Below are 18948 nucleotides of genomic sequence, written 5' to 3' on the forward strand. Positions count from 1 at the left end.
ACAAGGTGAACCCAGCTCATCTGTAAAGGCAGCCCAGAGAGCACGTGCTCAGTATTAAGTGGACACCCAGTAAGTACTGCAGGATTTCGGGCATCGAGGACTGTAACTGGGAAGGCTTCTGCAGGAGGGACTCAGGGGGTCCTTGAAGAAAGGTGGAGCCTTGGTCAGGGGACCTGGGTAGGGAGGATTCAGCAATTAGCATAGTAGGAATCTGCATGATCACCAGTCTCAAGACAAGCACTGCAGAGGCTGTGTGACTAAGGGTGACTGGGGAGGTAGATGATTTATCAGCCACAAATTATGTTCCAGGAACTATACAGGTACATGGATTCGTGTGTTTAGTCCCCATGAAGGTCACTGAAGAGATGCACGATCCAAGTTGCATTTTAAGAAAAGGCATCTGGTGGATTAGCAAGGCAGGGATCAGAAGTTGGGCAAGGATTTAAGGGGCTACTGCAATAATCCAGGCCTGGGGGTGAGACTGGGTTAAGGTCCTGGATTAGAGTGATGACAATGGAAATGACAGCAAGGAAAATATGCTTAGGAAGAATCGATAGTATCTAGTGACTAGATATTTGAGGAAGAGAATGTGATGGAGAGAATATTCCATTAAGTTCAGCTATGATTAGCCAAAGGTAGAAAAATAGTTAAAAGGTTAGTATAGATTTTTTCCTCATAAGGAAGCAGTGAGGAATGTCAGATAAACTAAATCTGAACCAAGCACTGAACTTTCAGAGAAAGAAATGGATCTATCATTGAGAGGTATCTTTAGTCTTAAATACCACTAGGGAAGTAGATATTTTTGATTAAATGACTCTCACAAGATTTAGAAAACCTTTTGGTAGAGATTTATAGTGTGGAACATATGGACCTTCCTCTTGTTTTTAGCCCTCCCATCTGTGAGGTAAATGAACCTAATTTTAGACATCCTAAAGAAAGATTACATCACTTGTTCTAGTCTTTACTTCCACCAGAAAACTCACTGTACCTTGTTTCACATGCTAATAGCTTTGTGCACTGACTTCTGTATAGTTAAAAAAGATTATTCTACTGTAGTTAAAAACTGTCCAAATGAAATTTGTCATTAACATCTGAGTAGCAGAAGTAGGGGTGGTTATGTACTCAAGTACTTTGAGTGAAGACCAGGTAGTTCCTAAGATTTAGTCTATAACCAGTTTAAAGGCATGACCTTTTTTCTTTTGAAAACACACGAGAAATCAAGTCATGTTGTGATAATAGAAAAGGCCACAAGATGAGTGTTCCATCTATATGCAAAATGGTTGAGAGTCAAACCAATCAACCAGGAGGCCAACTCTGGTTCAGATTCCTTGAGTACATAGCACTAAAATTAGATTTCTGTTCATCATATAACATTAGTAGTATTTAAGATTGAGAGAGGTTACATCTAAATAAAATTGGTAGTTAATAATTAAAAAGAAAAAAGTCTGTGGGTGTTCAACAAACTAGATTTTCTTAAAAGGTTAGGTAGGGCTGTCTCTTCAGACTGTTTTTTTTCTAAATTATAAGGCTATCAATTTCATGTCTGACAAATAGTTGTTTTCATTTGTTGCTCAGATGACTCTCTTCTTATTTACTACTGTCCTAAATAAACTAGTTTCCTTAGGAAACTAACAATGAGAATCTGGCACCAGTAACTGGCATATCTAGCTACTGGATCATCTGAGTGTTATTCCTGGGAACCTGAAATTCTACAAGTCCTAAATTGCTTATTCTAGCAGTCTCCTACTTTAGGCACAATTTTGTTCTGTAAACAGGCTCTTGGGATCTATTACTCTGCATTTAAAGTTTGTTTTAGGATGACAGGCTCCTGTGCAACTGCCAAAATGCATGATGCTCACAGTAGAGATAAAGGTGGGCCTGGGGAGGGCCTGCCATGTCTGTCCGATTAGACCCATTTCCGGCTTTGCTCCTAGTTCCTGCAGGCTTATGGCTGTAATGAAGTACAAAAGCATAGCCGGGAAAACTGGAAACAATCCCACATCTCTTCAGTGACTGGATAAATGAACTGTAGTACATTCATAAATGGACGATTCAGTAATGAAAATTAGCAAACTTGATACCTGCTGCAACAGGGATGAACCTTAGATGCATTTTGATTTAAGTGAATGAAACCACACCCTAAATGCTACATATGTGATATGATTCCATTTATATGACATTCTGAGGAAGGTAAAACTAGACAGTTACTAAGAAAAGATTGGTGGTTATCAGAAGTTGGGTCTGGAGGAAGTACTGACTACATAGGAGCAAGAATGAGGGATTTTGGGGATAATGGAAGTGTTTTATATTTCTGACTGTCAGAGTGGTTACATGACTATGCACATATCAACACTCATAGAACTGTACACCATTCTACTGTGCGTAAGTGAAAGATAAATACAATAACAAAGTTAGGATAGTGGCTTCTTGGCAGTAAGAAGTAGTGACTGGGAGTGAGCTGAGGGGTGGCAGTGCCTGGGGTGCTGATCATGTTCTGTTTTCTGAGCTTCAAGCTGGTTACATGGGAGATGTTGGTTTGTAATAACTCAATGAGGCATATGTTGCTATATATTATACTTCAATAAAAAGTAAACAAGAGATGGTGAGACAGAATTCCAACCTTCACTGTCCCCTGGTCTCCTTCCCCTAATTCTTCCCATTATCTATATACTACCACTTTAGGTAACAGAAGCCACCAGAAAAAACTCTAGTGTGAAATTCTCCCTGGTAAGGTTTTGGTACTTGTTCCTAAAAGTCTTGACAACCAATTCTGTTCACAGTGCTGTTTGGCAGACCAAGCTTTGTTTTGCCAGTTCTCAGGTAACTGTATTTGGGGGTGGAATGCAGAAAGAGCTGGTAGTAGTAGGAGGTGAATGAGAAACTAGTCAATGAGTAGTAGTCATTGTTTTATTCTTAAATTGAAAGAAAATGACCTTATCAGGGCAATTTAAGGCTCTCCAGACATGTATCTCAAATATTAATATTTTTTACATATTTTGCTGTAACTGTAGGGTCTAACACTGCAGAGATGTCTGAGAATGGGTTATAAAATCTTGATGCCTTCCAGTTCCATGTTTGAGTTACCATAGGTCACAGTCACAGCATCTCTGACAAAAAAGTGGGAATCCTTATAAGATGAGTAAACATGATTATGTTGTTATTCAGTTGCTCAGTTGAGTCTGTGACCCCATGGACTGCAGCATAACAGGCATCCCTGTCCTTCACCATCTCCCAGAACTTGCTCAAACTCATGTCCATTGAGTCGGTGATGCCATCCAACCATCTCATCCTCTGTCATCCCCTTCTCCTCCTGCCCTCAATCTTTCCCAGCATCAGGGTCTTTTCTAATGAGTCGGCTCTTCGCATCAGGTGGCCAAAGTATTGGAGTTTCAACTTCAGCATCAGTCCTTCCAATGAATATTCAGGACTGATTTCCTTTAGGATTGACTGGTTTGATCTTGCAGTTCAAAGGGCTCTCAAGAGTCTTCTCCAACACCACAGTTCAAAAGTATCAATTCTTTGGCACTCAGCCTTCTTTATGGTCTGACTCTCACATCCATATGTGACTACTGGGAAAACTATGGCTTTGATTAGACAGACCTTTTTTGGCAAAATAATGTCTGTTTTTTAATATGCCACCTAGGTTGGTCATAGCTTTTCTTCCAAGGTGCAAGCATCTTTTAATTTCATGGCTGCAGTCACCAATCTGCAGTGCTTTTGGAGCCCAAGAAAATAAAGTCTATCACAGAGACTGACTAAAATGAAAATAATTTTGTAACTAAAAGTCTGTCAGAATTTATAGGGATGTAGAATGGGGGACCATGTTCTTCTTTCTCAGTCTTCTGCACCATAAACACACTCCAGAGCAAGGGAAAGAACAGACATTGAGAGTCAAGTATCAGATGCTGTAATAAGTGCTTTTTACACACTGCTTTATTTAACCCTTATTAACAACCCTGCAAAGAAGTCAATCAAATCTCACTTAAAATATAGCAAAATGAGGGCTCAAGTTAATCTTTATACAAAGGGAACTGGAACAAATCCAGGCTTCTAATTCCAAGGAAAGGGAATTAATTTTAAAGGGCCCCCTTTATTTGTAATCTTACTGATTCTCAAAATATCTCCATTTTACAGATAAGTAAACACAAAGAGGGATGAGATGACTTGCCCAACTAATGTTATATAACCAGTAAGTGGCAAAGCTGTCGTTCAAGTCAAGCTGTGATTCCATAGCCCACATTCTTCACATTATAGTCTTCTGCTGCCAAAGCCAATGATAGCTATACTGTGCAATTCTGGAGTGAGATAAACAGAGTCTTCAATATTGGACTAAACTATCTAAACTTGGGTCAGAAAAGTGACATTTGTGTTCTGATATCTTTTAAATTCATCCACCTCAATAAAATCTCAAGCTCACAGATACTTTCTTTTAATCAGTAATTCAAAATTTGAGGGACTGAATAGCCCACTTAATTAAGTTCTCAACAAGGGGAAGAAAAGGACCTGGAATGGGAGAAAAACAACTGTTCAGGAGCCAGGAGTTGCAGGCTCTAATCCTGGCTCTGTCCTTGGCTGCAGCACAACTTTGATTAAGACACAGGGATCTCTGGCTTCTGTTTCACTACCTGTAAATCAAGAGTATTCAAGGCAGAATCTCAGAATGTAACTGTTTAGTACTTTGGAAAACAAAATTTCCACACCAGTAAAGTCCCCAAATTGCCGTGTTTGGAGTTTAAGACTGCAGTGGTCCAGCAGGTGTGTGCTGACCAGTGCTTTCTGCCTGAAGCTCGCTCCATCATTTTTTGAAGAGCCCTGCAGAGATATGGAATAGCAAAGCAGCCAGAGACGTGTAGTTATATTTAAGAGGTACTTTTATTTTTGCCAAATTAAGGGTATTAAGGTGCATACTGGGCTACCAAAGTGGTGTAGTGGTAAAGAATCTGCCTGCCAATGGAGGAGACACAAGAGACTTGAATTTGATCCTGGGGTCGGGAAGATCCCCTGGAATAGGAAATGGCAACCCGCTCCAGTATTCTTGCCTGGGAAATCCCATGGACAGAGGAGCCTGGTGGGTTACAGTTGCTGGGGTCGCAAAGAGTCAGACATGACTGAGCAACTGAGAACAGCATCAAGAACATAATATAAATATGGAATATTTCATAAAACATTCAAAATAGTAGTATTCCCTGTGTATTCAAATAGTGGACTTTCCCCCTAATGAATAGTGTTCCATTTTTAATCCTAAAGAGGTTCTTTGCCCATTTGACAGTGCTAGGCTTACTTGTTTGCCAGAAATAGTCCTTTCAGCTATGATGGGAATGCCGTATTCTGTGTGTCTGTCCTTACTGTGTGACTCTGGTCAAGGACCTTCATCTAAGTCTATCTTTATCTTTAAAGAGACAATAACATCACATAATTTAAGTTATAGTGCCTTACACAGTAGGGGCTGAAAAATGAGGCAGCCTAGTGTATCAGGAAAAAACCCGCAGCAGAGAAACTTTGATACGGATACCCAGCACTGCCATTTACTAGCTAAGTAAGCTTGGCAAAGTGATTCTGCTTAAGCCTTAGAGTGCAGCCAGTAACTTGTATCTTCTTTTAAAAAATTAAATGATACTAAAGTGGCTGTTGCGCAGCAGTACTAAGCAATTGGTACTTTTATTAATAATTCTATACAATCTAGAATGGTGCACACAAGTTAGTATCCTCTTCCCCCCAAAAAATCACTTAACGAGGACATTCAGAAAGCAATACATTTAACACATAAATGGCATCATTTTATAACCTCCTGATATTTTACATTTAACCAGTAAATGCTGCAAAATGGCCTAGGCTGGGTCCTGCTATAAGATGATTTCTGGGGCTCTGGAGATCAAATGACAACAGTAGTCTTCTGATATATTTATGTTTGGTAACAACTTACTATATTCAGCATGTAACACCTATGGTATATATTTCAATGTGTTAACATATTCAATTCCAAAATCTACCTAACAATTCTTGAATTCTGTTTACAAATTATGTGATGCCCCAAATTGTCCCCAAAATGCTAGCTTGTAAAATAATTTTTTCTTTTGTAATACAAGACACATTTAACATACAGATTTTACAATAAAGTTTATTAGCTGTTCTCCTCTTTCTCATAAATGGAATGGATAACGTCAATAATTCTTTACAAACCAGTATGCATTTGTTTAAGAAACTGTAATGAGGAGGCTGTCAAAAACACATATTCAACAAACAACTCCAAAAAAAGCCATGGGAAGCCAAACAGTATTACAAAAGACCAGAGAAACTGATTTCTGAAATTGTTATCTACTTTTCACTAAAATTTCTTAATTGCTCACCATGAAGATCTGTGCAACTCTACGGCAGAGCAGCTACAAGAGATGAAAGGTGTGCAGTCTGAGGGGAAAACACTCATACACATGAGGCTTTTGCCTATGAATAAAGAAGAACTGGAAAGAGGTGGAGACCAAATCCAAACCCAATGACAGAACAACAGTAACAACGAAAAATCACCCCCCTGAAAAAACACCCCCCACAAAAAACCAACCAGGAACCATCTGAAAACTTTTATAGAAAAGAGGAGAACATGCCCATGTTTTTACTTATAACCTAATTTCCCTAAAGGTTTCTTTCCACACCACCATACTCTCATTTTCACTTCACATGATTAAGGAAGATAAAGTCTAATCAATTAATATTTAATTTAAAAACCAAACAAAAAGAGTAGGTGGCAAAAGAAAAAATATATTTTAAATATACATATATATGTTTGTGTGTGTGTGCAACTATGTAAAGAAAATAATTCCCATAGTTACAGAGTTTAAAGAAAGTTTTATATATATTTATATATATATATTTTATTATAACAAAATAGTCAGTTATTGTGGGTAAAATATTCATTAAAATCTGACCTCTAAGAATGCATTTAAAGTTTTAGACTACTTACTGGACTTCTTTCCCACTGCCATAATGAATACTACATCACCACTGTAATGTCTGTTTTATATTTATGTCCATGAATTCTTCTCAACCTTATGTGTAAAAGGTGAGCTCCCCAAGCACCTAAACATGGCCTCAATTCAGAAAATGTGATGATCATTATGTATGAACAACTTTTGTAGGACACTATAAATAGTGTTGCACAAGTAGATTAAAAACATTTAAACACTGTTATTCCTAGCAAATCTACTGGGAGGAAAAAAAACAAACTTCAAATAATAAAAGACTTTAAGAAGAACGCTTATGAAAAATGAATATCCCTTGTGAAATTATTAGTTAACTCAGATATTAATTTTGAAATTAAGAGACATATATTTTTGTTATTTGTCTGTATGAAATATTTGCTTTGATAACAGAGTCAATTGAGAAAAGGACTTGAGAGTTAACATATTGGCCAAACCATGCTATTAAAGTTAAGCGTGCATTGTTGCTCAAAATTCACTAAATCATTGATTAAAACCACTTTTCTTTCATTTATATTGAAATTTGGAAAGAATGTATATAAAGCTTTTCTGAAAATCTCTTAAAGTTACTTTCCCTTAAACATTAAGGAATTTTACCACAATTACCCCGTCTCCTGAAATCCTATTAATAGCTGGTCAGGCCATTCCATCTTCAGCTGTGAAAAATGGCCACAAACCAACAGTGACATGAAATAATACCAACAGTACAACTTGAGGGAGACACTAAGACATCAAAAATAAGTGCAACTGCAGACCATGATGAGTGGGATATGATTCAACAAGAAAGAAGTAATGAAGACAGACTCAAGAAGGAAAGGACAAAGAAGTGTTGCAGAAAATGAGACTGTGGAAAAGAGAAACAGAAATATCAGTCCTCATAACTTTTCTTTTGCTGGAACCCAAATGTAAGGACCAGACTGTTCTTCTATGATCTGCTTCACTTGGTTGTAAATGTCTTCCAGCGTATCTCCCTGTACAATAGCTGTAATGATAGAATCAGAAACCTCCATTATTTGCTTATCTTCACCATTACAATTATTTGTAAAATAACCAGAATCACTTATTCAGGAAGAAATACTGTTTATGTATTGTTTAACTAGTAAAAAGCTCATTTTATTAATTTTCCTATTTGTAAAATGGAAAACATTTTATTTCAAAAGTTTATCAAAAAGCAAGACTTGGTGATTTTTACTTTGTACAATTGGGAAACAGACACTGAAGTAATTAGAGGCAAAAGAACAGCTATCTGCAACTTACTCTTAAATGTTTCATAAAAAAGTATAAATGTGGTAAAATGTTAGCGGTGGTGGAATATGAGTATATGTAAGTGCTGGTACTATTCTTCTGATTTTTCTAAGTCTGAAATTATTAAAAAATCCTTAACAAAAAAATACTTGGGTTACAATTCCATGATACTTAATGGTACTTATTAATAATATGAACACCAAATATAAGCTAATCATTATTTCAAGCAAATAATTAACAACAAAAACCTACCCAAAGATACCTAAGGAATAACTTGAATAAAATTTGGGAATTGAATTTGGCAACTGCTCTCTACTCTTCTCTTTCTAAACAAATATCTTAAAAATGGATCAAAATTTATACAGGATAAGAGAAAAATCAGTATCATAAGAAGAATCTGGTCAGTATGAGTTATTCCTATACATGCTGTCCTTATCAACAACCTGCTGCTGCTGCTGCTGCTAAGTCGCTTCAGTCATGTCCAACTCTGTGCGACCCCACAGACGGCAGCCCACCAGGCTCCCCCGTCCCTGGGATTCTCCAGGCAGGAATACTGGAGTGGGTTGCCATTTCCTTCTCCAATGCATGAAAGTGAAAAGTGAAAGTGAAGTCGCTCAGTCATGCCCGACTCTTAGCAACCCCATGGACTACAGCCTATCAGGCTCCTCTATCCATGGGATTTTCCAGGCAAGAGTACTGGAGTGGGGTGCCATTGCCTTCTCCGTATCAACAACCTAAGATACACTAATTTTCAAGATTCTTCATCACTACAACCTAGATTAGATGAATTATTCTGAAAATGATAGCACTTATTATTACTACTGGTAATTGTGGACATAGTTCAAAATTTATTTCAATGAGTCAATTCTTATGGCCCCAAAGCAAAATTCTATCATACAAACATCTACACATAATGCCAACCTGTGAAATGTTCAGTAAATTCTTGTTCCAGTTTCATGGCTCTCTCAAATGTCTTTCTGGCTTGTTCTTCTGTCAGACGCTTATTCATTTCCCTAGGCAAATAAATTTAGAAATTAATAATTACACTGTAATACTTCTGAAAAAAGGTGACAAAGGAGAGAAGACATATATAAAATCATGAAAAGCTGAGATCTGTTGAGAACTGTAATGTAATTGCAAACTATATTCGGTCACTGACCATGTAGCTTTGTATCTGGAATGACAGAAGGGTTTCAACACTTTCTTACATTAGTTCCGGACATCCAAAAAAACCCAAACATTAATTTGTCAGTTTTGACTGTGATGAAAATCTCATATTAAAATATGACTTACAGATCTACTTACCAATTTATAAGGTAGTAAAGGGGATACATGAACACATTAAATAATACCATGAGAAGGCAATCAGCAAAATAGTCTGGGTCAAACTGCTGAGTAAGTGAATTGGTTTCTTCAACAAAGAAACAGAAAAAATGAAAAGATGGGGGAGGGAGAATTTGCAGATCTTAAACTTAAACTGTCATGAACAGACTTTGTTTGGAACTTGATTCAAACAAACTGAAAAAACATAAACTTAAGAAACAAGAAAATATGAACTATCTGATGCTATCAAGGAACTACTGTTTCAGTGTGACATCACAGTGATTTTTTTTTTAAGTACAAAATAATTTATTATAGCATTATATAGGTTGGCATTATTTTACAGTGAATTCTTTTCTCTCAACAATTATGAATCTAAATATACACTTAACGTGAAGGAAAACAATTTTAGTTAGAACAGTTTCTCTAAATAAAATCTCTTTTGAATTTATATTTGTCTCAAAGGAAGTATTAATGTTACAGACATATTTATATGGTTCTGAAAAAAACATATTCAATGATACTATTACTGTTTTCTGTACAAGATAGAACAAAAGCTGCTGCTGCTGCTGCTAAGTCGCTTCAGTCGTGTCCGACTCTGCAACCCCATAGACGGCAGCCCACCAGGCTCCCCCGTCACTGGGATTCTCCAGGCAAGAACACTAGAGTGGGTTGCCATTTCCTTCTCCACACAGTGATGTTTTTAACAAGGAATTTTATCTTTCAAATACATATAAAGATGTAAGGATGAAATCATACAATGTCTGGGATTTGTTTCAAAATAATCTGGAGTGGAGGGTTAAGGAGGTGTTGGGATAGATAAACAAGATTAGTTGTAGGTGATAATTATATTACAGCTGGATGATGGATATATGAAAGTTTGTTCCCAACTTAAGAGAGAAAGCTTTCAATGTTTCACCTTCAGATATGACATCTGCTTTGATATTCTGTAGATGACTTTCATCAGATTATGGCACCCACTCCAGTACTCTTGCCTGAAAAAATCCCATGGACAGAGGAGCCTGGTAGGCTGCAGTCCATGGGGTCGCGAAGAGTCGGATACAACTGAGTGACTTCACTTTTACTTTTGATATTCTGTAGATGACTTTCATCAGATTAAGGACAATTCCCTTTTATTCATAGTTTACAAAATGGTTTTGTCATGAATAAATGTTAATTTTACCAAATGCTTTTTTTACATTAAAATGAGCTTTTTTTACTAAAATCTGTTTTTTTTGGGGGGGGGGGGGATGTGCTGTGCAGCTTGTGGGATCTTAATTCCCCAGCCAGGGACTGAAACTGAACCTGGGTCACCACAGGAAATCACCAAGTCCTAATCACTAGACTGCCAGGGGAATTCCTGTAAAATTGTTAATGTGGCACACTACACTGACTTTTTAAAAAACTGAAGTATTGCTGATTTAAAATGCTCTTAGTTTTAGGTGCTGAGCAAAGTGATTCTGTTTTATCTATATGTGTACATATATTCTTTTCATATATATATATTATAAATACTTTTTCAGATTCTTTTCCATTTTATTTTATTACAAGATACTAAATATAGTTCTCTGTGCCGTATAGTAGGTCCCTGGTGTTTATCTGTTTTATATATAGTAGTGTGTACCTCGGAGAAGGCAATGGCACCCCACTCCAGTACTCTTGCCTGGAAAATCCCATGGATGGAGGAGCCTGGTAGGCTGCAGTCCATGGGGTCGCTAAGAGTAGGACACGACTGGGTGACTTCACTTTCACTTTTCACTTTCATGCATTGGAGGAGGAAATGGCAACCCACTCCAGTGTTCTTGCCTGGAGAATCCCAGGGACGGTGGGGCCTGGTGGGCTGCCGTCTATGGGGTTGCAGAGTCGGACACGACTGAAGCGACTCAGCAGCAGCAGCAGCAGCGTGTACTTATTAATCCTTCAATTCCTAATTCATTTTTCCATCTTCCCTTTGGTAATTATCATGTTTGTTTTCTATAATACACTGATTTTTAAAAATTACTTTAAAAACTGTGGTAAAGGGGCTTCTCTGGTGGTTCAGATGGTAAAGAATCCACCTGCAATGCAGGAGACCCAGGTTGGATCTCTGGGTCCAATATCATATGGTAATCTGATTTTTAGTATGTTGAGAAAGTCCCATACTATTTTCTACAGCAGCTGCACCATTTTATATTCCCACCTACACAAGAGTTCCAGTTTTCCCACATCCTTGGCAGCATGTATTTTCTGCTTTTTGACAGTAGCCATGGTAATGGGTGTGAGGTGGTATGTCACTGTAGCTTTGATTTGTATTTCCCTAGTGATTAGTGATGCCAGGCATCTTTTAATGTGCTTACTGGCCATTTGTTTCTCTCATCCTCTTTGGAGAAAGGAATCTATTCAAGTCCTACCCCCATTTTTGAATCGAGTTTTATGCTGTTGTTGAGTTTTAGTTTTCTATATAGTCTGGATTTTAATCTGTTATCAGATCTATGATTTACAAATATTTTCTCCCATTCTATGGATTACCTTTTTATTCTGTGGGTAGTGTCTTTTGATATAAAAAGCTTTAAGCAGTCACAAAGTCTAACCTAACCTCCCTTTTTTCTTTTGTTACCTGTGTCTTTGGTGTCATATCTAAGAAATCACTGCCAAATCCAATGTTGTGAAGCTTTTGTCCTATGTTTCATTCTAAGAGTTTTACTGTCTTATGTTTAGGGCCTTGATCCATTTTTAGCTGACTTTTGTATGTAGTGTTAGGTAAGGGTCCACCTTCATTCTTTTGCATGTGGATACGAAGCTTTCGTGGCATCATCTGTTAAACAGATTATCCTTTCCATTTTTTTTTAAAAGATTTTTGTTTGACATGGACCATTTTTAAAGTATTTACTGAATTTGTTACAATACTGCTTCTGTTTTATGTTTTGGTTTTTTAGCTATAAGGCATATGGGATCTTGGTTCTACAATCAGGGATTGCACCTGCATCCCCTGCACTGGCAGATGCTGACCCCTGAACAAGGCTGGGGTTAGGGATGCCAACCCTCCACACAGTTGAAAATCTGTGTATAATTTAACAGTCAGCCCTCCATATACTTGGTTCCTCTGTATCCATACTTCCACATCCACACAGTCAACTGTAGACTGAGTAGTACTGCAGTATTTACTACTGAAAGAAGATCCATGTTTAAGTAGACCCACTGGAAGGACTGATCAATAGTTTGGCCACCTGATGCAAAGAGCTGACTCATTAGAAAAGACCCTGACAGTGGGAAAGATTGAAGGCAGGTGGAGAAGGGGATGGCAGAGGAAAAGATGATTGGATGGCATCACCGACTAGATGGACATGAGTTTGAGCAGGCTCCGGGAATTGGTGAACAGGGAAGCCTGGCGTGCTGTAGTCCGTGGGGTGGCAATAAGTCAGACAGAACTGAACTGATGCAGTTCAAACCTGCGATGTTCAAGGATGAACTGTAGTCACATCAGAGAAATTCTGCAAGTCCCAACTGTTGTCTAGGTGGGGAGATGGATTCCTGGTGCTTCCTACTCCAGCTTCTCTCTACCTCTATCATGGATTAATCTCAAATGTGAATCTAGCCTTGCATTCCTTAAATAAACCCAACTTGGCTGTTATATTTTATCTTATAAAAACTGCTGGATTCAATTTGCTCATATTTTGGTAAGGACTTCTGCATCTATATTCATGGTAAGACTGGTCTGTCAGTTTCATTTCTTGTGAAATATCTGACAGATTTTGGTATTAAATTAATGCCTATAAAATTAGTTGAAGAATCTTTGTAAGACTAGTATTGCTTCCTAGTTTTTGGTAGAATTCAGTAAGTTCTCTTGGCTCAGTGTTTTATTTGTAGGAAGGCTTTCCATAATAGAGTTAAGTTCTTTAGTAATACAGGCCTAGATTCTTTTTTTCCTTTTCTATTTCTTCAGATCTTTTAAAGTATAATTCTCAAACAGAGAAGACAAATATCATAAATGAGTTTTCAACAACTTATGCTTACCTGTATATCCAGTACCTAGACTGAGATAGAGCACATTACCTCGGCACATGAGTATCTTCACTCCAGTCACCAACCAACCCTCAAAGAGTAACCTCTATTTGATTTTTATAATGATTAAATTTGGGGCCATGGAATATACATATACTTTTAGGTCTGGATTTTTGTTTCACTCAAATTGTATTTATCAGATTCTTCTATACTTTTGTGTGTGGTTAGAGACTGTTCATTCCCATTAACGTAGAATATTTCATTGTGTGAATATGTTATAATTCACGTACATATGATGGGCATTTGGATAATTTCAAGTTTCTCGTTATTTAGTATAGTATTTCTGTCTAATCTAGTACTTGTCTTTGTAAACACAGGTAAACATTTCTGTTGAGTGTATATCTAGAAATGAGACTTTTGGGTCCTAAGTAATGTATATATGTTCAGCTTTAGGAGATACTGTAAACAGTTTACCAATGTGGATATACCAATTTACACTCCTACTGTGCTACTCAAGGTGCAAAGCAAACGTATAAATGTATCTTACTAATGGAGTAAAACTTTAACTTTTATGAATGTCCCTCTTTATCTCTAGTAATACTTCTTACCTGAAGTATACTTTGAAAGTAGCATAAACCAGCTTTAATTTGTGGGTTTTCCGGTATATCATTTTTTCCCCTTCTCTTTCAGCCTTTTCACAGACTAAATCTGTCATATGACTGATGGGTTTTCCCAAATATTTCCCAAATACACTTTCCCAAAATATGACACTTTGGTATAATGAACATTTTAAGTTGAAGGAATGTGTAAAATGACAGGTGCAGGAGGGACTCTCTGACCTTTCTCTGAAGCAGGTCAAGAAGACCCTCATGTGAGAGGTGACCTCCCTATATCTAAAGAAAAGCAGCATCCTTATCCCTGAAGACAGAGGGAAGCTAAGAGAATTTGAATGAACAAGCCTTACTAAGTTTCCACCAGGTTACTACTCCTAAGTCATATCCTCTGGTCCTATCACATTTCCCCATCACTCTCCACTCTTCATCTAACCTAGTATAAAAGTGTTCAGGTTTAACTATTTCTTTGAGTTTTCATTTCCTTATGAAGCGTCCTATGTGACCATAAAATGTAGATTTGCACGCTTTTCTCCTGTTAATTTGCCTTTTGTTAGAGGCCCAGCTGAGAACCTAGAGGAGTAAAAGGTAAAGATATTTTTCCTTTTCTACAAAAGTAACATATAGTTATTTATTTTTCATTCTTCTGACAATTTTTGTCTTTTAATTGGACCATTTAGGCTAGCATTTAATTAATTAAACATTTGGGTTAATTTATACTATCTTACTATCTGTATATCATGTTTCTATTTGCTCATTCCCCTCTTTTAGTATTTATTTAAATTCTATTTTTTGTCCTCTATTAGATAAACAGTTATATATTATTTGATTCTCTTAATCAGAGCTGCACCACCTAATTAAGTAGTAGTAGATCCATGTGATTATTTAAACTTAAAAATTCCAATGTTACTTAATACATAGTATATTAATATTGATTATGATAGTATCGTGAGTGCTTATTTAATCCTCATGACAACCCTCAAAGGTGGATATACTATTATTATCTGCATTTTACAGACAAAGGAATTGAGATGCAAGAAGGGTAAGTAAATTATCCAATCTAATAAGTAACAGAGACTGGATTTGTACTTAGAGGCTGTGCCTTAGGAATTTATACTTACATGATATTTTCCATGGATTTGGGTTTAATAAAAATGGAGATTGGGTAAAGTTGTGCAATCTGTAATCTCTTTATGGCATTTCCAGACACATCAAGGATACAGTGTTTGCCCTAAAATATAGGGGATAGAGAAGAAAAATAAGTGAACCAAGTATTTTCAATTATATCACAAGTATATTTCCTAGAAATACAAAATCTTAGTTCTGATATGTTTGGATTCTGTTCACTTTAAGCACATCTGTCATTTCTATTATGAAGACAATGTATAATGACTATAGATAATTAATTTTCCATTCTCAAATATTACATTTAAAAAGGAATAAAAACGCAGTTTCCACAGACCAGTAATCGCTCAAAATGACAACCAATATGGGGTTCCTGTCTTTTATTTTGCTGAGAAAGGGTACTAAAATATATCCTAAAGTTACCATCTTATCATAATCATTTTATAAAAGAATATATGATCAAACAAGAAGGTAAAAGCCTAAGATAAAGAAGACTTTTTAAAACTGCATATATATTACCACTATCCTATCCTATTTTTCATCTTGATGGGGAGCAGTGAAAACTTTATCACAAACTAGAACATTTGAAAACCCCAGTTCTGAATTTAAGAAACTTTCCTGACTTACTTAAATTTACTGCCAAAGGCCATTAAGGTTTTTCTTAAAGAGGAGTATTTCCATGTTAAATAGGGTCCCTGGTGGCTCAGCTGGTAAAGAATCTGCCTGCAATGCAGGAGACCCTGGTTCAATTCCTGGGTCAGGAAGATCCGCTGGAGAAGGGATAGGCTACCCACTCCAGTATTCTTGGGCTTCCCTGGTGGCTCATGTGGGAGACCTGGGTTCCATCCCTGGGTTGGGAAGATTCCCTGGAGAAGGGAAAGGCTACCCACTCCAGTATTCTGGCCTGGAGAATTCCATGAACTGTATAGTCCGTGGGGTTGAAGAGTAGGACATGACTTAGCAACTTTCACTAACCACATATGTTGAAGATTTTTGTCCCTTCCCTTGGCTCAGATGGTAAAGTGTCTGCCGGCAGTGTGGGAGACCCGGGTTTGATCCCTGGGTTGGGAAGATCCCGTGGAGAAGGAAATGGCAACCCACTCCAGGACTCTTGCCTGGAAAATTCCATGGACGGAGGAGCCTGGTGGGCTATAGTCCATGGGATCGCAAAGAGTCAGACACAACTGAGCGACTTCACTTTCACTTCTAATTTATCAAACAGATTTTATTATAACATTTCCCTGGTGGCTCAGACAGGGAAGAATCCACTTGCAATGCGGGAGACCTGGGTTCGATCCCTGGATTGGGAAGATCCCCAGAAGATGAAATGGCAACCCATTCCAGTATTCTTGCCTGGAGAATCCCTGTGGACAGAGGAGCCTAGTGGGCTACAGTCCATGGGGTCACAAAGAGTTGAACATGACTGAAGTGACTTAGCACTAAAATCAGGTACTCCCCCATAATGCATCTTGAAATCTAAGGGCTTGAATCTAGTTCAATGAATGGTAATTTCAATTTAGTAGGAATATTTAAAATAAAAAAAAATTAATATTGTATGAATACTTCAGACACACAGAAAAGTAAATAACAGACATACATGTACCCATCACCCGCTTTTATTAAATATTAGTTTTACCTGATTGCTTAGAAATTAAAAAAGTTTACACTGAAACATTAGTATTATATCTTATTTATTTTATCCCTCTCTATTTATGTACACAAATTGTAGACATAATAACTTCTTTACTCCTTACTTCCTGAACTCAATGACATCTCTTACATAACCACAGTACAATTTCAGTTGGTCATCTAGTATCGTTTACCACAAAAGGAAAAAAAAATTCTTGCTCTACGGCCAGTCCAGGACAACACACTGCATTTAGTTGTAACGTGTCTTTAGTCTCTGTCCAGCTGGCACAATTCTTTAGTCTCTTTCATGATCTTGATATTTCTGATAGTACTGGATATTTTTTTCAGAGAATATGCCTCAACCTGGGTTTGCCTAATGTTTCTCATCAGATGGCAGGTACACATTTTTGACAGCAACAGTACAGAAAAGATGTTGCATCTTTCTCAGTCCATCATGCTCAGTCCAGGAAGCATATGATGTCTACTAGTGATTTTAATACTTTTTTTTAGTGATGTTAATTAAAAAAAATTTTTTTTTAATTTATTTCTGGTTGTGCTGGGTCTCTGTTGCTGTATGCAGGTTTTTTTCCCTCTAGTTGTGGCGAATGGGGCTACTCTTCATAATGGTGTTTGGGCTTCTCACTACAGTGGCTTTTCTTGTGGCAGAGCACAGGCTCTACAGTGTGGGATCAGTAGTTGTGGCATAAGGGCTTAGTTTGCTCCTTGGCATGTGGGATCTTCCAATCCAAGGATCGAATACATGTCTCTTGCATTGACAGACAGATTCCTAACCACAAGACCACCAGGGAAATCCTGATGTTAATTCTGATCACTTTTTAAAGGTTTTGTCTGTCAGATTTCACCACTGTAAGACTACTATTTCCCTTTTATAATTGATAAGTATTTTGGGGAAGGATATGTTGAAATTATGTAAATATCCTGTTTCTCATCAGACAGTAATTAATTCACTCAATAATTTTAGCATACACTGGTGACTCTTGCCTTAAACAATTATTATGGTAGTTGTCAAGAGAGATCTAACTCCATTACTCCCTCTTTTATTAGTAGACATTAATAATGTAAGGTAAAGCTTCCCTTACATCCACTTATTTATTTATTCATGTATTTACTTATACCATTGTGAACTCTTAGATTCTTATTCTGTGTATCATTTTAATATTTTAATTTTTCCAAACTTGGCCACTGGGGGACTTTACAGGTTGACTTCAGTGTCTTTCTGGAATACTTGTATCATTCATTAAGCACTTCCTTAGTTTTTGGCATAGCAAAATATTCTAGGCTGATCTTGTACTTTCCCAATGGAATCAGCCATAATTCTAATGAGTTCTGGATCTTTTTAATGGAGGATAGTATTTAGAAAACAAGATCTGCTGCTGCTGCTGCTAAGTTGCTTCAGTCGTATCCAACTCTGTGCGACCCCATACATGGCAGCCCATCAGGCTCCCCCATCCCTGGGATTCTCCAGGCAAGAATACTGGAGTGGGTTGCCATTTCCTTCTCCAATGCATGAAAGTGAAAAGTGAAAGTGAAGTCGCTCAGTCGTGTCCGACTCTTAGCGACCCCATAGACTGCAGCCTACCAGGTTCCTCCATCCATGGGATTTTCCAGGCAAGAGTACTGGAGTGGGGTGCCATAGGTATTACTGAGAGTCATCATTTTTGGGCCTTCTTTGTGGACAGAGCAAGAAAATATATACACACATTTGTATTTTCTATATCTACTATATTAAGATGTATGGATTTACATTCATATCTCTAATTCCAATCCAATTATCACAGTTTATTCTATCCTTACCTTATTTCTAAAATCCCTGCATTGACAGTGAGAAATCTACCTCCCATGAACCGTAAATATATTATTTGCTCAACTCTAAAACATATATTAGTTTCAGACCTATTATCCCATACCACTCTGAAAAACAAACCTACTAGAGTTCAGTATTTGTTCACAGGTTTTCTGTTTTTAGCCTATCTTCAAAGATTATTGGGATTAAGACTTTTCCCCTTCCCTTCTTCAATGAAGTTATCTGAAAATTAATTTAAAAA

The 18948-nt window shown here is 37.2% G+C and overlaps 1 protein-coding gene across 9 annotated transcripts in view; it reads right to left on the reverse strand.

The window, feature by feature from the left end:
* Positions 1 to 6098: 6098 nt before the first annotated feature.
* Positions 6099 to 18948, reverse strand: part of DLG1 (discs large MAGUK scaffold protein 1) — a 262255-nt gene continuing 249405 nt past the window's right edge. For all 9 annotated transcript variants that reach the window (XM_044943013.2, XM_044943017.2, XM_044943038.2 and 6 more), the window contains 3 exons: positions 15250 to 15359; positions 9138 to 9229; positions 6099 to 7953 (listed from right to left, as the gene is read on the reverse strand). In XM_044943013.2, the coding sequence (XP_044798948.2) occupies positions 7847 to 7953; positions 9138 to 9229; positions 15250 to 15359 (309 nt within the window). In that variant the 3' untranslated portion in view covers positions 6099 to 7846. The remainder of the gene's footprint in view (positions 7954 to 9137; positions 9230 to 15249; positions 15360 to 18948) is intronic.

The sequence above is a fragment of the Bubalus bubalis genome, chromosome 1, assembly GCF_019923935.1.
Source record: "Bubalus bubalis isolate 160015118507 breed Murrah chromosome 1, NDDB_SH_1, whole genome shotgun sequence".
In the NCBI taxonomy this organism is placed as follows: domain Eukaryota; kingdom Metazoa; phylum Chordata; class Mammalia; order Artiodactyla; family Bovidae; genus Bubalus; species Bubalus bubalis.